The following is a 19,079-nucleotide window of genomic DNA, read 5'->3' as shown; positions in this document are numbered from 1 at the left end:
CAGTCTGGGTTCTCAATCCGGATCTGGGGTATATTGTAGGCAGCTTCGATGGTTGTGATTTTTGTCTTTACTATCGCAAGTTCACGTGCAGACTCTTCGATGACATTGCTGCACTTGTTTAAAATTCCCACCCATTTGGTGCAGAAGTCAGGGTTGATGGGTGGTGAGCCACAATCACAACAATATAATCGCAGTGGAACTTACAACTACCGCCGTAGACGGGAAAATCGTATGCGTGAAACTCAAACATCTAATTCAGACAGTGATTTTCGAGTGAGAGAATCCGACGAACCATCGCAGAGCAGTGCGGCCCCTTTAGATCCACCACTGGCTCAAAAACGCGCAAGAGGGCGACCACCCGCAGGGGGGGCCAAAACGCGAGGACAGCGCGAACTCAAGGCGCTCGCCAGGAATTAATTTACAATCTCTCCGACCACGTTTTGTCACCAGCAGAAATATCAGTTTTAAATAAAGGACTTTCATTTATTCCACCCAATACACACCGGGATATGCAGTGGCAAATAGATAAATTCCGTTTTGAAAGAAATCTACGGCTTAAAGAACATTTCCAATATCATGACAACAATGCCGACATTCCAACTACAGTGCAGAATTTCGTGCGTTCTAGGTCGAAATCATCATTTGACCCACCATCAGTGAACAAATCAGTGCCGACCTTCTCCAGATTAGTCAACACCGCTGTAATCAAATACAATGCAGCAGCTCCAAAAATACATCATAATTTATCCAGGGAGGAGCAGGAGGCTCTCAAACAACTAGCAGGGTACCGCCACATACTGATTCGCCCGGCGGACAAAGGCGGTGCAATTGTAGTCCAAAATCTCACTGACTACAAATTGGAATTGGAGGGACAACTGGCGGATTCAAAGACGTATATCAAACTTTCTATGGATCCTACCAACCGGTACAAAATGGAACTGGACCAGCTGCTTAGTACAGCAGTGCTCAATAAGAAAATTGAGATGACACTTGCAACAGCATTAACCCAGAAATTCCCAGTAATACCGATAATATACCCTGTACCAAAGATCCACAAAAATACCAGCATGCCACCAGGACGTCCCATAATTGCCGCAATTAATTCCTTATACTACCCTGTTTCAAAGCTTCTAGATCAAATCCTCCAACCATATATTCAGATACAATCAACCTTCATCAAGGACACTACAGCTTTCCTGACACGTCTAGCAACATTTGACATTCTTCCCATCAATACTGTCTTAGTTACTATGGACGTGAGTAGCTTATATACAGCCATACCACAACAAGCAGGAGTGGCAGCAGTGGCGTCCTTCCTGAGGGATAATGACATCATGGACCTGGATCAATCATTATTTGTTGAATTGTTGTCACTAACTCTGGAGAGGAATTATTTCCTATATAGTGGGGAATTCTATCAGCAGACCAGCGGGTGTGCCATGGGCAGCCCGGTAGCGCCTAGCCTGGCAAACATTTTTATGTTCCAGGAAGAAAATCAGAAATTCCTGCACAATCAATCCATCAGTAAACATATATTGATGTATGTCAGATTTATTGACGATCTATTTCTGCTTTGGACGGGCCCGGTCCAACTCTTGAAAGATCATGTGTTTCAAATTAATGAAAGTTCATCACCTATAAAGTACACAATGGATATCCAAACAGCAGCCATTAACTACTTGGATGTGCTTGTAACAATACATGACTCTCGTATCATCACCAAGGTGTTCACTAAGCCCACCGACCGAAACACACTACTGGCAGCATCAAGCCACCACCCAAAGCCTCTTAAAAGAGGTCTTCCAAAATCGCAACTTATGCGAGTTGCGAGGATTTCAAGCACTCTGGAAGCCGCTACTGAGAGTACTAACCAAGTGGTTCAACGATTTGCGCAAAGGGGCTATGACATTTACGTGCCTTAAGAGCTACCCAGACTGAGGTATTGGCAATGCCCAGATCACAGCTACTCATCCCTAAAGCTCGGGCCCAACAATCAATCTTACCTTGGAAACAGGAGTATACCACATCTAGCCCTGTGGTACAGAGAGCCACCACCGCTCTATGGCCCATAGTCAAATTGGATGCTACACTTCCTTGTTTTCGAACAGTCAAACCGATGGCGTGTTACACGCGAGGGAGGAACATCAAGGATCAGGTGGTGCATACGGACATCACCGGGTTTGACAAGATAGTATCTAAAGCACCCAATTTCTTACAGAAGCCATTTGGATGTTACCGCTGCCTGAAGTGCACAACCTGTAGAAACCTTGTAGTGTGCCGTTCCTTTAAGCACCCACATACTGGTGTGGACATCCCTATCAGACATGTATTGACATGTTTGATGACCCATGTCATATATCTTTTATTCTGTCCATGCCACATGCATTATGTGGGAAAAACAATTAGAACTATCAGAGATAGGATGGCCTTACATAGGTCGGCAATTAACAACGCAATCCTACACAAAAAATCTGACCAACCAGTAGCGAGGCACTTTCTAGAGGCCAATCATTCAGTGGCTGATCTAAAATTTATCTTGATTGACCATGTCCCAGTGATGAATCGTGGCGGTGACAGGGATGGTAAACTGCTTAAGTTGGAGACATCTTGGATATATCGTTTGAAGACAGTTAAACCGAACGGTCTTAATGAGAGACTGAGTTGGAGCATATTTCTCTAGACGTGTCCCCATTGTAGCATATCTGCAGTTTGGATTATTAATTGTGCTGTGTCCACTAATATAGGTCCCCGCTATTTATCCCCTTGACCTTACAACCGGCAGTCTTATTCAGTATTTATTTATTGCGAGTATTCATTATTGTCTAAGTGCGTCTATGGCACTTAGTACTGCCGTGTTGCTGTAATGGCCAATGTTTAATGTTTATTGTTTGTTTGTACTATGTATGTTTTCCTACAGGCAGGTCGATTCACCAAGGTAGCCGGCGGCGGCGTCTCACGCACTGTGTTGCTTAGCAACGGATGCAGGAAGACGTCACCAGCAAGCGCCTCCCAACCTGATGGACGGAGAGGTAGCAGATTGCAGCCGGCTGCCGGGGTGAAAACGCGGGCTCTGTAAGTATAAATATTTCTTCTCCGCCGCCGTGCGGTTGTTTGTATCTGTATTTGCACTTGAAGCCTTGATGCATGTGGTCGTGAACACGATGTTTGAGAACATCGAAACGTTGACCAGTTAAACATGTAACTTGTAGCACTTTATTCATGCATTAAAATCTGAGAAAAGACCCCTGGAGTGACGCAGCTATTTGCTTGGAAATATATATATATATATATATATATATATATATATATATATATATATATATATATATATATATATATATATATGGAAAATGCACAGGTGTATCAGTCCAGCGCTAATTTGCGGTCCTCACAGCCAGCTAGCAATGGGTTTAGGCAGACTCTTTTAAAATGTACACTAAGTCCCAATCCGGACTACAGCTAACTCTGCAAGATTCCAGGACCCCAGGAATCAGACAACAATCTGCAGAAACATAACAACAGAGGAGCGCTCCATAGTGTAAAACCGATTTTTTAATAAGCATAAAATTGCTCCGGTGCAGTCAAGGTGGACTTGTACCAGAAATAAAACAGACATGGGCTGGGTACCACAAGGCGTATAATAACAAAGACCAGGCTTATCTCCTACCACCTCCGGGGCGCTGCGGACACGATCGGTATCTCTAACGCGTTTCGTATAGGAACTTCGTCAGAGGGCCCTCTGACGAAGTTCCTATACGAAACGCGTTAGGGCGGGGCTTGGTGACGTCAGCCTGCTTGTACGCCGGGTCTCCCCTGCCTCATCTGTTCCTGCTAGGACTCTCGGAACGCCGTGTCCCACTTTGTGTGAGCCCGACGGGATACCGATCGTGTCCGCAGCGCCCCGGAGGTGGTAGGAGATAAGCCTGGTCTTTGTTATTATACGCCTTGTGGTACCCAGCCCACACCTGTTTTATTTCTGGTACGAGTCCACCTTGACTGCACCGGAGCAATTTTATGCTTATTAAAAAATCGGTTTTACACTATGGAGCGCTCCTCTGTTGTTATATATATATATATAAATATATATATATATATATATATATATATATATATATAAAATAATTGATTAAATTATAATTAATTAAATATATCATTATCAATTAATTTACTTATAATTACTAATGTATTATAGCATTTATTAAATATATAATATTTATTAAATGATATCTAATGGATCACTTTTTTATTATTTCTTTATTGAAGACATGTTTATGTTACTTGACAGGTAATTTAGGAGCATTACTGGTAGAACTGGATATTATGAGAATAAATATGAGAGATTAAAGTTTATTTTGTTATTTAATAGCATGCACATGTAGAAATGAATAATTAGGCATAAAGCTGCAGATTTAGACTTGCAGGAATGTATTATTATGGGATTATTAGTAGAGATGGAGATCTCAGACAATGTGATTCTATTCATTTCTATTTTTCCTGGCCTGTATGTATAAATTGTAGGTTTTGGTGATGTTTCAACGAATGACACTATAAAATAACAGCAGTCAAGTTCTGGTCAAGTAGATAATTATATTACATCTTCATGTAATATATACAGCTTGGGATTTCTCCAGTCTCATTGCTGTCTTACCACTCTATGCAGACTTGGTATATTTAGAACTAAACAAGGACAGTGTCTCCCATTTCAGCGAGTTCACAGTCTAGGCCATAGCCATTAGATATCAGTTTCTGGTTCTGTCATTCATCCTGCCGTCCATACGCAAACTGTCCCTTACTTTCTCTGTGACCCTAGCTACTGTCTCCGAACATTAAGGGCAGTATTCAATGATAAATTACGCGATGTGCAGCGAATCCTGTTTAGGATTCGCTGCACATTCGCAGGGTTCCGGAGGGCTGGAGCATTCGCTGCCAGCCCTCCCTGTCACCCCATTCAACACCGCTGGGGCCCGCTGCCCCTGACGGTGAATTTATACTCGCAGGGAGCTGGGGGATGGCGGCAGGGAGATAGAAGCCTCACTGCCTGCCCCAGAATGTGCGGGGGAGAAGGAAGGCTCCCGGGGACACAGGCAGCAGGAGCTCCCCCCCGGGAGAGCTGGCAGGGGACAGGGTAGGGAGTCGCTGCACTGCTCCCGCTCGTGTATATGTAATGAGCAAGAGCAGTGTGAAGTGAATATATGAATATGTAATGAGCGGCTCCCGGCCCCCTGTGTAAAAAAAAATAATTAAAAATTAAATATATATTCATATGCTTCAAGCACATGAATAAAAATATCATGCCCCTTCATGAAAAAAAAATTCAGTTTTTTTGACACAAAAAAAAACAACTTTATTTTTAAAGATCACTTTCTAGTTCACCTTTAAAAGATGTCAAATGCAAAATGGTGAATCATGACGAAAATCATGCTGAAAGCAGTTCTCCATCCTAGCATTGAATACACTCTTGACGAATCCCAGTGAAAACCCCATTGAAATACACCAGCGAATTGCAGCGAGCATGAAACGGAGAACTGGCCGGCATTCAATGCTCGAATCAGATTTTCAGTGAAATAGATTCACCGCAAGCAGTAAAAAAAAAGGGCCCGATTCGCCAAAAAAAACCAGTGAATCGGGAGCATTGAATACTGCCTTAAGTGTCCTTCACATTATCTCCCCTACACCTACCATTTTTTTTATTTATGTGGTGCCACCAAATGTGTTCATAGTGCCATACAGGGAAAAATACAGTGGTATTTACAAACAGAGGGGGGGGGAGAGGTGGGCAGAGGTGGGACGTGGACCTGCTCTGATAGCAGCCAGGCTCTCTGCCCAGCTGTCACTTTCCTGGAAGGGGGTGGGCGGAGGGGGGACCCGAACCTGCTACGATGGCAGCCGGGATCTCTGCTCGGCTTCACTTCTCCCTGGCTGGTGGTGGCTGCCGCCCATGATAGATTGGGAGAAATTCAGCCCTGGTGAGGAGTGGGCGGGGGAGATAGCAGGGAACGGGCTGCACGGCTCCGGCGCCCTGTGATGTCCCGCCGGCTCCACCCTCCCTACGCCTCTGATAATGAGAGCACCTATACACCTGCCAGGGACACATTGCTCCTGCACTTACCTCTTAATGTATGATTTCCATCTCCTGTGTTACTGTATCTTTCTTATCAATTAACCTGTTCAACACAGATGAAGGTAATCATGCATTAAGAAGAAAGTCCAGGAGCAGAGCATTATGTTACTCCTGGAGAGGGTCATGTTGTGAGGAATGCATCTACCTCATTGCAGTATATCCTGTTATCTCTCTATTTACACACACAAACACACAGTTTTGGCTACCTGTAACTAGTGTGGAAAAAGTGTGGTACTTTGCGGTGTTGGAAAGATAATAGTTGGGGTGTACTCATACTGGTCTACCTGCTCCTCTGCATGAGGGAGAAAATGCTCTGGTCCTGGACTTCCCTGGTAATGTATGACCATCATATTACCATCACCTGTGGTGAAACACCTTTCTTATCTATTGCCTAGCTCCCCACAGGTGATGGCAATTATACATTACCAGGGAAGCCCAGGAACAGAGCATTTTCTCCCTCTTGGAGAGGGTCAGGTAGGCAAGTATGGTTATACTTGATGATTGCAGCTTTACCTATGTGCTGATCCCATAGGACCCACTGGAACTTTCCAAATAAAACTGATTTAAAAGAGCCCCATGATGATAGTTTAATTTATGTCATCTTCCGTTGTAATTTCTTCACCTTGAAGTGCTCTCAAAATCAAGTCATTATTTATCTCTCTTCTTAACATTGAATTTTAAAAATAGAGCCAATCGATACAATGCATTATCAGTAAAGCATTACACAGTTCAACGTATTGATTCCTCCTCCTGTCTCCAACTTTATCCCGTGCATCCTCAATCCATGTTTGAGTAGAAACTGGGTATTATATATCCAGTCCTATTCAAGTTCCGCAAAGTCTGGAAACAAGCAGGGTTTGGCAACATCCTGTATTAAACTGGCCAGTTCTGTTGGTAGCTCTTCTGCAATCGATAGCTAAGTGTTAAGGCTGCTTTTCTCTGTATAAAATATGACCCTGTTTGAAGGTGGATAATCTTTTTAAATAAACTCTGTGTATGGATTTAAAACCTGCATTTTAAAAAGCAAGAAACCGTTTTCAAAGACTTAACCCGTAATTTTTTTTCCCTCCCGATGTGTAAGGCTATTAAAAGGACATTCTAGAATCAGAATTTCATTGATGTTTTCCCGGCGATGACTTAGCCTTCCGGTAATTTAGTTACAGTGCTTAAATCTCTCAGTGTATGGAACGCAATGATGTTTTTAGAATTTTTCATCATCTTTAGATGTGGTGGAGTAAAAGTCATGTTTTAGTAATACTTATAGTAAAATGAATGACTAACAGTTAAATCAGATATTTTCAGATATGTTGCAGCTTGACAAGGAATTAAATTATACAAATTTTTGGTAAATGCGTTTTCTTTAATATACGTGGAAGGAACAGATATCGTGTGATTAGAAGGAATAATGTTATCACTGGTTTTGCTGGCGTGTTTTTTTGCCGAGCCTTTGTTAGCCAGTTTTGCAACACGGTATAGATCTCACGGGAAAGATCAACAGAGATCATATTGGGGGAATTCAATTGTTTTGGGCGTCTATTATTCCTGTCTAAGCAGGTTTTGTTTAGATGCGTAAAGAATTGTCACAATTCTGTTGTTTTTTTGGGTTTGCATGTCGCACCTAAATAGACAGGATTTAGCCATGCAAAACCCGTCTAAAGTCCTGATTTTGGCGTCAAAATAGGGCTAAGTTTACAGAAATTTTTTTTAATGCCTCAGATGACTGCGAGAAAAAGATGTGAACTCCATGGGTACTGGGTGCCCCAAACAGCAGAACAATTGAATTGTTGTTGGGCGCCCACTGGTGTTAGCCAAGATAAAAACAATTAAATCCCCCCCCCCATTATGTCTGTAAAATTCTGCAAGATGTGTCCATATACACCTATCCTCAAATCTCTCCAAAGGGCCCTGTTTGATGCGTCACAGGCTTTGCAACTTTTTCTTAAACTATCCGTCTTAGTCTGTGACCTTATAGCATACTATGTACTAGGGATGCCAATCCTGGGACATTTTTTCAATCCCAGTATTCGGGATTGAGAAATGCTCAATCCTGGGATTCCCGGGATCCCGGGATTGGCATCTCTAATAATAAAAAAACGCCCTTGGAGCCGGGTGCAGCCGGGAGCCGTGTATGCTGAGTGGGCGGGCGGGAGGGCTGCTGGCTGGGTTGCCGCCGGGTTGGTAGGCTGGGAGCTGGTAAGGCTGGGTGGGTGGACTGCTGGCTGATGCGGGCTGTACGGCTGTGCCCTGCGCAGTGTGACCTCTGATCTCATCACGCTGCGCAGTGCTGCACTGCTGGGTATGGGAGAAGCCGGGCAGCGTCTGAGCGAGTACTCAGACGCTGCCCGGAAATAGACTGCGCATGCGCAGTCTAATCCTAAAATCCCGGGATTGGAAACTCCAATCCCAGGATTGAAATCCCGTCGTTTTGGGGGCCAAATCCTGGGATTGGCCACCCAACTATGTAACTAGTAAATTTGTTTGTGGCTAGGGGGAATTAGCTGCAGTCAGGCTTATTGATCCCCTGGGGGTTATTCAGTTCTCCCCAAAAGCCGGTACTGTTGGAAATGTGTTTACCACCTCCCGGGGACAAGCAAAACAAAATCACTGCCTTTAGACTCACTGCGGTAAGTGCTGTTTTTGTTTTTCCTAAACGCAAAAACACATGGATCTGAAAACTTTTCTTGGATCCTGTATTTTTGCCTGCAAAAAAAAAAAAATCCAAACAGGCTGCAATTTAATTGCCCAATAAACCATATTGGGAGGAAATCATGCTGAAGCTTGTTTGTTTCACCCAAAGATTTATCAAGCACATTTGAATTCCTCATTAGATGCAAAACTCAGGGAAAAAGTAAAACCATCTAATGAAGAGTTGTTGCCAAGAGCAGATCAATCAGATTCTAGCATTTATCTAATACATTCTATAAAATGATAACTATAATCTGATTGGTTGAGATGGGTGGCATCTTCATTGTTCGCTCAGCACACATTGCTGGTACAGCGCTAATGTGCTGAGTGATCTGTGCTGAACTAGATCACTCAGCACAAAGCTTCCATCGCCCTGTGTACGGGGCTTACGTCGCTGAATCTCTACACAAACCGCTAACAGCTGCAGCTTTTTTCCAATACAAGCTCTGTTCTGCTCCTTTTCAGACTCAGTCACACTCATATTCAATTGCGATAGATCACATTAATAAGCACAATCTCCTTCTGCATCTTATTTGAATTGCATTGCAATTAAGAAGCATTTACATAAAAAAAGAAGCCCGACACTAGAATATTCTCACGGTAGCCCGGTGCCTCGCTACGCTTGGCACACTAATTTATTCTCCCTCTATGAGTGTTGTGGACACCCACGGAGGGAGAAAGTGTCGGGATTTCGGCGGTTGGGATTCCGACCGCCGGGATTTGAACTGCATCCCGCCAAGAGGGGCAGTTTATCATAACCACAGTAAAGACATAAGAGGACGCATCTACAGGTGTTCTTCTCCCATCTATGTTTACACTCTGCTAACAGTCTTTGTGAACGTCTACCGCTAGTCAAGTTGTGTTTCATCTTCTCATTACTCTATATCAGAGGTTCCGAAAGGCTGTCCTCGGGCACTGTCCAGGTTTTAAGCATATTCATGCTTGGTCACAGGTGACTTAATAAGTACAGTAACTTAGTCAAATTGATTTAACCATGTGTGCTCAGCCATGGATATACTTTAAACCTGGACTGTTGGGTGCCTTGAGGACCAAGCTTTGGATCATCTGGTCTGTATGTTTCTGTATATATTTGCTATGTTCTCTTGTACCTATGATATTACATAGCAGAACTTTAGCTTGATAAAGCCCTTCAGTAAATTGGTATTTGGCCATTACAGGTTTCTAACCCTGGTGGGTGGACGTGCTGATGCCATTGGTACAGAGAACCTACAGAAGCAAGTTAATGGGTTCGTTCATAAAGAAGGCATCGATACTGTAGCTGAAAAACTGAAGACAACAGTTCTCACATTACAACTGATCATCGATGGTCTCTGCCAGCCCGAAGGCTATGACATTCGGACAGGTACATTAATGAACTAACACTCTTCTAATTGCAGTGACTGTAACCTCAACACTTTCCTTTGTGTAAATGCCGCTGACATAAGGAATTGTGTTCACACAGTCCAGCGCCTAATTAACTATAAAACTAGTTGCAAGTGATTGAATAACTAGGTCTACATGATATTAAGATCTATGGACGCCCAAAATATCACTGCGCTGATGACCGATATTTCAATAAAATATAGGGCTTTGTGTCATAAAATACACTGGAAATTAAGGTAATAAGTCAAAACATAGTAAAATACCTAATGAATACGATAAAAAAAAAAAATTGGTTTACGTAAAAAAAATTCCCAGTGATTAATATGAAAATACCCGGTGGATTTAAATACTTATTCGATTCTCGCAGCTTAGTGGAAAAGTAGTTAGTAGTGAAAATTGGAGAATAACTCATATTCGACATCTGGGAGTAAGGTGGTATGAGGGATCCGTCAATTAGCCGTTGAACCTTATTCTAAGTGAGGGGTCCAGAACTGGCGTCTCTACAGTATAAGCAGAGCTGTCCCTATGCAGATTTCAGATGTTCTTGGTGACTGTGGCTGTCCTCCCATTGGAAGAAAAGGCCATCCAGCAGCAGCAGAATGTCTGTACAGTCCAACGTCAGATACACAGCTTCCATCAGTGTGTTGCTGGTGTCATCTTAAGTCATGTCAGCGTCATTTACAGCATAGAGCACACATCTGAATAGTGAAGCGGAGGGTAGACAGTAGAGGTTATTAAATGATAAGAGTTAGGATTGGGTAGATGGAGACAAACATGGAGGAGATATTTGATTGTTGAAGACACAGAATGGGGACATATTTAATTGCTGGAGATGCACAAGGGGGAGAGATTTGATAGCTGGAGCCACATAGCAGGCAGAGATTTGATGTTTAAAGACACGGTGGGTGGAGACTTGATGGCTGGAGACACACTAGAGGGAGAGACTTGATTGCTGAAGAAATATGAGGAAGACATTTGATGGCTGGAGACACACAAGGGGGAAATATTTCATTGCTGGAGATACAAGGGGGGCACGGATGCCACCTGCCTCTCCAGTCACCCATCTTCCTTCTCAGGTGCGCACATTGTCAGCAAGTGCAAAGTGTCCCGCATTGCATGGGGCATGGGCACTAGGTACAATCTTAACTATGGTATTTTGTCTATAAATGCCATGCTATGGGCTGTATTTGAAGAATAAGAGTTAGGAGCTGATTGGTTGTTTGTCTCCACAATATCACTCTCCAAGGCTTAATACATCCGCCCCATAGGAGAAAGTCCTCACAGAACTCTCAAAACTGAAAGTGGATAAATCAATGGGGCCAGATGGGATACATCCAAGGATACTAAAAGAGCTTAAAGGGGAGCTGGTAAAACCAATAACAGAATTATTCAACCAGTCACTAGCTACTGAAGTAATCCCAGAGGACTGGAAAACAGTGAATGTAGTCCCACTGCACAAAAGTGGAAGCAAGGAAGAGGTAAGCAACTATCGACCAGTGAGCCTTACATCAGTAGTAGGGAAATTGATGGAAACACTCTTAACAAACAGTTGTAGAATATCTCAAAACCAGCAATTTACAGGATCCAAAACAGCATGGGTTTACTGGGGGAAGATCATGTCAAACAAATCTTATTGACTTTTTTGACTGGGTGACTAAAGTAATAGATCAAGGTGGGGCTGTAGATGTCGCTTATCTAGACTTTAGTAAAGCTTTTGACACTGTCCCACATCGCAAACTGTTAAATAAACTTGAGAGCTTGGGATTGGATTCTAAGATAGTTGAATGGATAAGAGCATGGTTGCAGGACAGAAAACAGAGAGTTGTAGTAAACGGAGTACAGTCAAAGGAGGGAAAGGTTACAAGTGGAGTACCCCAGGGATCTGTACTTGGACCGGTGCTTTTTAATATCTTTATTGGTGATATTGCAAATGGACTTCAGGGTAAAATGTGCCTTTTTGCAGATGACACAAAGGTATACAACAGGGTAGACACACCAGGAGGGGTAAAACAAATAATTGAGGATCTAGGTAGATTAGAGAAATGGTCAAGAGAATGGCAACTACAGTTTAATGCCAAAAAATGCAAAATCATGCACTTGGGTCTCAGAAATCCAAAGACTCAATATAGTATAAATGGCACTATAATGGAAACTACTGAGGAAGAGAGGGATCTAGGTGTCACTATTTCGGGGAACTTAAAAGCAGGTAGGCAATGTAACAAAGCAATGAAGAAGGCAAGTCAGATTCTTGGTTGCATAGGGAGAGGTATCAGCAATAGAAAGAAAGAAGTAATAATGCCACTGTATAGGTCATTGGTATGACCTCACCTAGAGTATTGTGTTCAGTTCTGGAGGCCATATCTCCAGAAGGATATAAATACATTAGAGACTGTACAAAGAAGAGCAACTAAAATGGTGCATGGCCTACATCACAAAACGTACCAGGAAAGACTAAAAGATCTTAATATGTATACTTTAGAGCAGAGAAGGGAAAGGGGGACATGATAGAAACTTTCAAATATATCAAGGGTTTTAACAAGGTGCAGGTGGGAGACATTCTTCACAGGAAGAGGAGCAACAGAACACGAGGACATGTAGTGAAACTAGAGAGAGGAAGATTCAGGGGAAATGTGAGGAAGACAGAAAGAGTAGTAGATAAGTGGAATAGCCTCCCAACAGAGGTGGTAGACGCAAATACAGTAGTAAAATTTAAACATGCTTGGGATAAGCATATTGATATCCTTACAAAAAAATAAGGATCAAATATGGTTTGAGGTAACATGTTTAAAAAAAGGGGCAGACTAGATGGGCCAAGTGGTTCTTATCTGCCGTCAAATTCTATGTTTCTATAGTGTTCTTTGAAGAAAAAAAATTCTATTACCAGCACTTACACCTAACCAATGCTAAGTGCAAGATACAACCACAGAAATCCTTTTGGAATACGCGTTATTCTGAACATGGTGTAATGATAGCCACACACCCAGGTGAATGCAACCAGTAATACCTACAGTATTTGGTAATTGGAGAGAAGCAACTCAGAGTCGCTCATAGATGTGCAAAGATGCCTGTGTCTGTTGCTGCACATGAGCAGTTTTCTAAAATTCCCTACAAGTAGTCGCATTTGAATTTGCATGCGATTTAGACATGAACACTATGTCTACTGTAGTCACTATCCTACATACATGTCTCAACAAATTTATTGACTTACATAGAGAAAATGAATTATACTTTATAGAAGCATTATATGAAGGTAACGTGGCTTCATTGTATTGTGACATCATAGAAATGGCCAGACCTGCATCAGTTGTAATCTGCCATCCCGTGAGTCAGTTTGAAGACCGGCCAGTTTGCTCATTGCAAGGTGATCAGAGTTCTCAAAGCTTCACATTCATGACCTATTTCAGCAGGATAATTCACCATGTCGTCGATCCTAACTTGTTCAGAACAGGTTTAAGGAGCATTTTTTAAGAGCTCTGAAAAAAAAAGATGTGGCCCAACATGTACCCAATCGAGCATTATAAGATATGGGGCCAGATGCACTAAGCTTCAAAAGTGATCAAATAGAGAGTGATAAACAGCCAGCCAATCGGCTCCTACCTGCCATGTCACAGACTGTGTTTAAAAAATGTCAGGCAGGAGCTGATTGGTTGGTTGTTTAGCACTCTCCATTTTATCATTTTTGAAGCTTAGTGCATCTGACCCGTGGTGAGAGGTCCATTTGCACCTAAGATCTACAAGTATGAGGGAGCTGTTGAAAACTAACCAGATGGGATGGAAAAAACATCTTGCCAGTGGTCTTTCGTCCACTTGTGGAATAAACCCATGCCATTTTGCTGCGCTGGTCCCGCTCCATGCATATCTAATGAGCAGGACCAAGCGCAGTGAATATTAATGAGCAGGTCCCCGCCCCCTTGCATACGTAATGTTCAAAAATTAAAAATATATTTATGTGCTACAAGTTTTTTAATACAAATAGCATGACCCTTCAATTAATAAAAAATTTTTTTTTGAAACCCACAAAAATCATAGAAAACCTTTATTTTAAAAGAACACATTCCAATTCACCTAGAAAAGATGTTGAGTGCAAAATAATGAAACTCTGCGAAAATCACGGTAAAAAGCAGTTCGCCATTCTAGCATTGAATACACTCTCGGCGAATTAGAGTCAAAACCCCATTGAAATACACCAGTGAATTGTAGCAACTATGAAACGGAGAACTGTCCGGCATTCAATGTTCTCTTTCGGCGAACAGTGAACATTATATGAGGATAAAATATTCCCAACAGTTATGTAAATAGAATCTCATAGTAACAAATATCTTAGAAATCGGCAAATATAGGTACAGTAAATTGTACATTAGACTTTTTTAGGAATCATTCATCGCCTTTTAATATTGTTGCAATCTTCAGTGAGCGGTGCATTATTCCCAGCACTAAAGAAGCTCTATATACACTTAAATTTTTCTTCCATAAATATAAGTATACATATTCATCATTATTTTTTATTCTTTATAATAACCTTTATGTGGCGTTTATCTTTGGATTATACAAAAGGATCTTCTCTGTGCAAGTATTTAGAAGAAAGTCATTTTTCATGAGAAGCTTCAAACAGAACACGGCTTTACACTAAAATAATAATACCTATTTTAATGTTAGTCTTGTAGCTGGACACCATATCCTCTCAATCTGAACTTTTACAAAGACTTTGATTGAAGAGATCAGTGAAAACCGTATTTCTTTTTCTCGATCGCGCTCATAAATCACCCATTTATCAGATTCAGCATCAACCGTCCCAAGAAATAACATTTACTCCTTGAAGTCTGCCCTGTCATAAGCTAACCGCAGTCTTCCAACCGTCTCTGGTGGCTTTATTTAATAAGTGCGCATTTCTTGATTCACAATTTATATGGCATGTAATTTATTTTCAGATTTGAATTCATTTCCTGAATATGTGGTCGCCTGACCACAAAAATGAGTTGTTTCACAGTACAACTTTCCTTCTTGTGCACGTATGATTTGTGTTTCTTTATAGATGTTCCCTAGATGATTACAATTCATTTTTTTTGTTATAGGATTTATAACGATTATTGTGCCGGTATTAATAATCAGGAAGGAAAATCATGCGGCTTATGAGAAACATTTCTAAATATAATATTAGGATAAAAAGAGTAATCATCAGCCTTTGGTTCTCTAACTGGACTAAACTCTGAGCATGCCTTATCTGCCTCTGAGTCAGCATGTGGTTCTCCAGTGTACTAGTTAAGTACAAGCATGCACTACGTGCTTAGATTTTGATGAAGAACAGCATTGAATGTGTGTGGAAATACTGTACATACAGTATTTGGATTAATTATGAGCTAGGAGGAGCTGGTATTACCTAGTGACTAGATCTTCTTGTCGTTCAGGATTAAGATTGATAAATCAATGAGAAATGTCTCATGGAAAGGATGAAATGTGCATTTAAAGGTTTTTGAATCCATTAAGATATTGAGCTTAGACTATCTGCCAATATTCTTATTTGCACTGCAGTTTCTTTTTCATACTCAGTGCCTTCATCCTGTCACTAGAGTGCCCACCCTCTCCATTCTTAATGTTCATCAGTTTCTACTTCATTTTTTATTTGCTAACCTACAAAAAAGTAACCTACCATAATTTGTTTCTTAACACTAACCAACTTGGTTGTTGTTATCTTCCTCTACTTATTCATCCTTTATCTAATGTACCGCAAGATTATTCACTATTGTCTTTCCAGTGACACCTACCTGGCTCCAGTATCTGTTCTAGTACATGACTATATGATTTTCCATCTATCAAAAACATACACCCTCCCTTTCTCCCATCATTCCATTCTCCTATATACCTTCCACCTATCCATTATCCCATTCTATCTGTGGTTTAACTGTCCCATACAGCGTCTTTTCTCCCATCCACCTTCCCTTTCTTCCATCCACCCTTCAAATCTCACATCCAACTTTTCATTCTCCCATCTACCTGCCATTTCCCCCCGTCCACCCTCCCATTCTCCTGCCCATCCTCCCGTTCTCCCACCTTCCATCCCTTTCTGCCATTCGCCCTTTTTCTCTACCATCCCCCTTTCTTTCTCATAGTCAACCACCATTCTTCCATCTACTCTCTCTTCTGCCATCTACTCTTTCTTTCTCCCGTCCACCCTTGATTCTTCGTCCATTCTCCCTTTCTCTCTACTATCCATCCTCCAATCCCAAGTCCCACCTGTTCATTCAATATATTCAGTGTGTAATAATGAGTTAGAATGTAAAGAAACAATCAACATTATGTTTGTCCTTTTTACAGAATTTGACAAAACAGACTTCAAAACCAATATTGTCTGCCTCGAAGATCTGAAGGTCGGGACTATTCTAACTGGGAAAGTAGAAAATGCAACATTGTTCGGTGTTTTTGTTGATATCGGTGTGGGTAAAGCCGGGTTAATCCCCATGAGATATATATCGGAGGAAAAACTGTCCAAGGAAAAGAGGAGACGAAGCCTTGGATTAGGACCTGGAGAACGAGTGGAAGTTAGAGTAATAAATATCGACATTAGACAGTCGAGGATAACTCTGGAACTTTTGCGTGTTTTATAATGTTGGATGTTTTCAGCTGCTACTAGTAGAAATTCTGCTGTTCTGACATCTAAAGTGCCTCCATGATTTAGGATTTGGAGCAGACATGCCAGTCAGAAATAAACTCTGGCAGGATACATTGTTATTTTTGTAACGCCAAGTTATTTCCTCTCACATCACCATCACACATGTCTAAAATGTCCTCTCCGTGCTTTTTATTTCCCTCTAATATTAGCAGAACTATTTAGACCGGGAGCTTTTGAACTCTTAAACTATAAATATTAATTGCAGAACAGGTAGCCATTCGTTTATGTTAATAGCACAAATACATTCCCAATTCCCAGTAACATTGCCCCAAAAAATATTGGGCTTTTTTTTTTTTATTCGAGATTGGTTCTCATAATTACTTTTTTTTTTGTACATGAGCAGGTAAAGCCTAGTTTTTTTATGGTGAGTTTAGAATGGAATGTGTAATATTGTGCACATTCTTCTGTTGATTGCCGTGTTGCTCAATGTGTTAAGATGCTGTATCCCTTATTGTTTATGTTTCATTATGTTTGTCTAAAGGCATTATGAGGAATGTAGATTTGTGTGTGGATATTAGTGTTCATTCTAGCACTAATAAGTGAGGAAAGCTTCTTGTAACCGGATGTGGTTCAGTAGGTCTACAGCAGGGGTGGCCAAACTGGTCCTCGAGATCTACCAATGGTCCACATTTTACAAATCACCTAGATGGTGCACAGCTGTAGTCACTATTAACTGCCACCTTTTCAAACCTGCTGCATTCATTCCTACTGAACTAAACTGTTGGTAGATCTTGAGGAAGTTTTGGCCACCCCTGGTCTACAAGAAAAAGATAGCTAGTCAATTTGGTCGACATGGAATAGGTCATCATGTTCAAGAGATCCAAATGAAAATGGTCAACACAAGGTTTCTTATTTTAGTGTTATTTTGTATGTTTCACCATATTTTAACCAAATTAGAGGAGACTTGTATCCTTAAGGGCTCACTTTGCTCACCACGCTTTGGACAAGGTCATTATTCCCAGTCCGCATGGATGGTTAAGATATTATAAAATAATAATAATGTGTCGACTATTGCCATGTTGACATTTTGAACATTCCAACCTCAAATACGGTCTACCTATTACCTGTTGATCTTTTGAACCTGTCAAGCTTTTTCATGTCGACCATTTAGGGTCAATCGATTTCTTTTTTACTGTAGATCTATACACCGGATATCTTTTAACTTTTTCTGGCAACATTTTATATGTGCTGTATCGTTAAAGCTACAGTAGCTGTACATCCAGGGACGTATTTATAATGGGTACACTGCACCCATTATAAATACGTCCCTGGATGTAGTGTGGTGCACACTGGCCCGAGTCCCAGTGGGGCCCACACCGCTCACATATTTGTAATACTTACCCTCCTGAGTCCATGACGGTGGGTGCAGTGATGCGGAAATTGCCGAAAATATAGCCGATACGCCATTTTTTCCAGAGATCTGCGCATGGGCAGTAGGGTTTAAGCACTGTAGTGCTCAGACTCGACTGCGCACCACTATGGTCCTGGCTTAGTGGGGTGGGCCCGGACAGAGGAAGCTGCACATGGGCTCCTCCTCTCTTAAAACGCCTTCCTCATTGATTAGGTGCAGGGTGCTAGAGTGAACACTACATATATAATGTGACCTTTCCTTAATATTCTGTAATGATGTTGCCAAGTTTAATTGCAGAGATCACCTATCTGTAGAATGCCATTTTTTTCTGCTTTGTGAACAATTCCCTGATCTTCTCCCAGAACCCTCTTGTCAATCTTATTGCTGTGTACTTATCCTCTCGCAATACAGTAGTTTGGGATGTAGTCCGGTGGCAGGAAATGGGTATGATATTGCTAGTGTGGGCAGTTCTAAAAATGTGATTTACAAGCATCAACGTTTTCATATCCTTCAGAGTGACATGATCCATATGTCTAATATATCATTTCTCCTGTACTAGGCATAAATAAGAACAGAAAACAAACTAAAGTTTTTAAAAACACTGAGGTTCATTTGTATTATTTCTTATTAAAGTGGAATGTTGTTTTTTATGTATAGATTGAAAACCTGTATGGGCTGAGCGGCTTTGCCCCCCACAATGACAGCGGTCATCGTTGACCATACACGCTGGGCATAATCGCCCAGTGTCTATGGCCCTTTAGACTTTAGAGATGTTCTAAAACAAACATTCACGCACATTGTAGTGCTGCCAATATGGCCAACAACTGGCCTTGGCTCCACCACCGTCCCTCTGCAGGCCTTCCTCCTCTTTG

General features: G+C 41.5%; 1 protein-coding gene across 1 annotated transcript in view; it reads left to right on the top strand.

Annotated features, from left to right (window-relative positions):
• Window positions 1-18,808, top strand: part of SRBD1 (S1 RNA binding domain 1) — a 211,172-nt gene extending 192,364 nt beyond the window's left edge. Inside the window, exons 21-22 of the mRNA XM_083175725.1 lie at window positions 9,985-10,169; window positions 16,502-18,808. Coding sequence (XP_083031851.1) covers window positions 9,985-10,169; window positions 16,502-16,791 — 475 coding nt within the window. The 3' untranslated portion in view covers window positions 16,792-18,808. The remainder of the gene's footprint in view (window positions 1-9,984; window positions 10,170-16,501) is intronic.
• The last annotated feature ends 271 nt before the right edge of the window (window positions 18,809-19,079 follow it).

The sequence above is a fragment of the Crinia signifera genome, chromosome 3 (assembly GCF_055691185.1).
Source record: "Crinia signifera chromosome 3, ASM5569118v1, whole genome shotgun sequence".
NCBI lineage: Eukaryota > Metazoa > Chordata > Amphibia > Anura > Myobatrachidae > Crinia > Crinia signifera.
The sequence above is the reverse complement of the archived record's forward strand: the minus strand, read 5'-3'. Positions and strand labels throughout refer to the sequence as shown.